The 2,500-nt window shown below is 36.6% G+C and overlaps 1 protein-coding gene across 1 annotated transcript in view; it reads right to left on the bottom strand.

Moving 5' to 3' along the window:
• The window catches only part of LOC138026552 (ribonuclease Oy-like), a 15,051-nt gene that overhangs the window by 10,743 nt on the left and 1,808 nt on the right, over positions 1-2,500 (bottom strand). The window contains exons 4-5 of the mRNA XM_068873944.1: positions 569-651; positions 124-196 (exon numbers count right to left, since the gene is read on the bottom strand). Coding sequence (XP_068730045.1) covers positions 124-196; positions 569-651 — 156 coding nt within the window. The remainder of the gene's footprint in view (positions 1-123; positions 197-568; positions 652-2,500) is intronic.

Genomic DNA, 2,500 nt, shown 5'->3' with positions numbered 1-2,500 from the left:
TTAATCACAAAATGATGCACAAATGTACAATGTTGTACAAAAATGAATAATTATTGGTAAAAGAAACTACAATCATGTTTTTTAAAATTATTGCTAAAATGTATTAAATTTAGCAGAAATTACCTCTACAAGAGATTCATCAAAGGGCCATGAGCTGTTACAGAATACTGGTGCATGCTCTTTTCCAACAGTAGGCCTTTAATAAATAATTTAATGAAAAATCAGAATTTATACTTGTGGGATCAACTCTTACTGTTTATTTCTCAGTAAGCCATTTGGTATAATTATGGTTGGTGTGATGGAAATGTGCATAAGCTTTCTGTGCAAGTGGAGGGAATACAATTAATGGAGCTTGAAAGCATATTAGTGAGATTTGACTTAATTAAATATGACTAGCTGAGGTTTATCATTCCAGCACAACTTAAAATTAGTTGTTTTTTGAAATAAAAATATATTATTGTTACAAAACAGTAGATACAAAAACCATAATTTTGTTTTAACTCTGAAAGTTTCAGGTGAATGTAAAGGAAAAAGCAATCCACTGAAATGATTAAAAATAATAAATTACCACAATCCATGGATAGTCCACTCTGTGATTCCTTGTGGAACACACGTCTTGTTCAGTGATGGCTGTGTGAATCTCCAGTCAGCCTCAATTAATTAAGACCCAAAAAGGAAAATTAGCATAGATTTTAAAGGGTTAAGTTTGACCACACATTATCTCGCACTTAAAGGCCAAGAAGTGAATTGGTACTGAACTAGTCAAGAATCAATAACAACCTGACAACAAGAAATTAACACGTACACTGTGAAATAAAAGTACATATATATATATATTTGAAGTGTGGGTTAAAGATGAAATGGAGATGTGATCCTCACACTTTAAGCACATTGTAATAATATCATTATTGTCTGTCATAGAAACCTGAAAAATTCACTGGCTTGAACGGGATTTGAACGGGCCATGACCTGCATGATGCCAGTGCAATACTCTAGTACCAACTGATCTGCATGAGTTACATGTATGAAGCCAGATTTAAATTTATAGAGTGTAAGGATCAGTTTTCCATTAATTTTCTCATGTATTATTTAACTCACACTTCAAATGTATATACATTTCAATGAGTCCTTTCATGGAGACAGGGCCCAACGAATTGACCTGCTGAGCCCAACTGAGTGACTTCATACAGTACATGTAGCTCAGTTGGTGAAGCATTGCACTGGCATCCACGCAGAAGTCACAGGTTTGAATACTGTTGAAGCCACCTGAGGCTCTGTGGCGAGTCGTGGTCAGTGTTCTCGACTCCGGATCGAGTGGTCCAGGTTCGGGTCCTGGCCGGGGACATTGTGTTGTGTTCTTGGGCAAGACACTTTACTCTCACGGTGCCTCTCTCCTACCCAGGTGTATAAATGGGTACCGGTGAATTTAATGCTGGGGGTAACCCTGCGATGGACTAGCATCCCATCCAGGGGGGAGAAATACTCCTAGTCGCTTCATGCTACAGAAACCGGAGATAAGCGCCAGCCTGGTGGGCCCTCTAGGCTCACAGCAGACTTTACCCTTTACCACCTGAATGTTTCAGCTGGTGTCCATATAATAAGAGACAATTGCTTAAACTGTCCGGGTGTTACGAAAACTAAGACCTAAGACCCCTTGTAAACAATGGAAATTATGGAAAAGAAATGTGGAAAAGCTTACCACTACTAGCCAGAGACTTGGGCGCTGGATGTTGTCTCCATACATGGTTTATTTCAAACAAACACAACGCCATTTCACACTTTTATGTTGTGTGACAGAGAAGAAAAACAGTGACATTCTTCGATGTTTATATATATTGGCACAAAAACTAAAGATAGGGTCTCTCGAATAATGAGAAAAGTCTGTTAACCCTTTGGTTGTAACCACTAAAAATGTGATTCACAAAATTAATTATTCTGTCAATGCACATTTCTTTAACTGATCTACTTCCAGTACTATATCAAAACAAGTCCACAATTTTGCTGCAAGTCACCCAAACAATAAACTAAATTGTAGTTTAAGTGTGAGGATTACCTGTATAGTATTAACTGAGCTGATGACAGAATTTTTTTTCCAAAACATCAGCTGTTTTCATCACTCAGTGGAAGTCATGATCAGTTTACTTTTATCAACTTTAAAGTTCATAAATGAAACCAACTTTCCATGCTTTAAACACCTATTAACAATGCAGTGCAACACAACAGTTGCTACTGAAACTTAATCATATGGGTTAATTAAACCCCACTAGAAAGAGGATATGAGGATGGGAGTGTAACACATGTATGGGTCTGTAGTTCCCAAGAAAGCATTTTAAATCAGGAATCAAGGAAATCACCTTCATGTTTCTAAATTCATAAATCTACATCTTGGAAATTTTAAGTTTCCACCTGAGTGTGAATAATAACACATTCCCTTTCTCATTACAATATTCTAAAGATCTTGTGCCAAGAAAAATAATTATATAGACAACAAAAATAAAGC

The sequence above is a fragment of the Montipora capricornis genome, chromosome 12 (genome assembly GCF_036669925.1).
Source record: "Montipora capricornis isolate CH-2021 chromosome 12, ASM3666992v2, whole genome shotgun sequence".
NCBI lineage: Eukaryota > Metazoa > Cnidaria > Anthozoa > Scleractinia > Acroporidae > Montipora > Montipora capricornis.
Note: the sequence above shows the minus strand (reverse complement) of the source record. Positions and strands in the feature narration are given on the sequence as shown.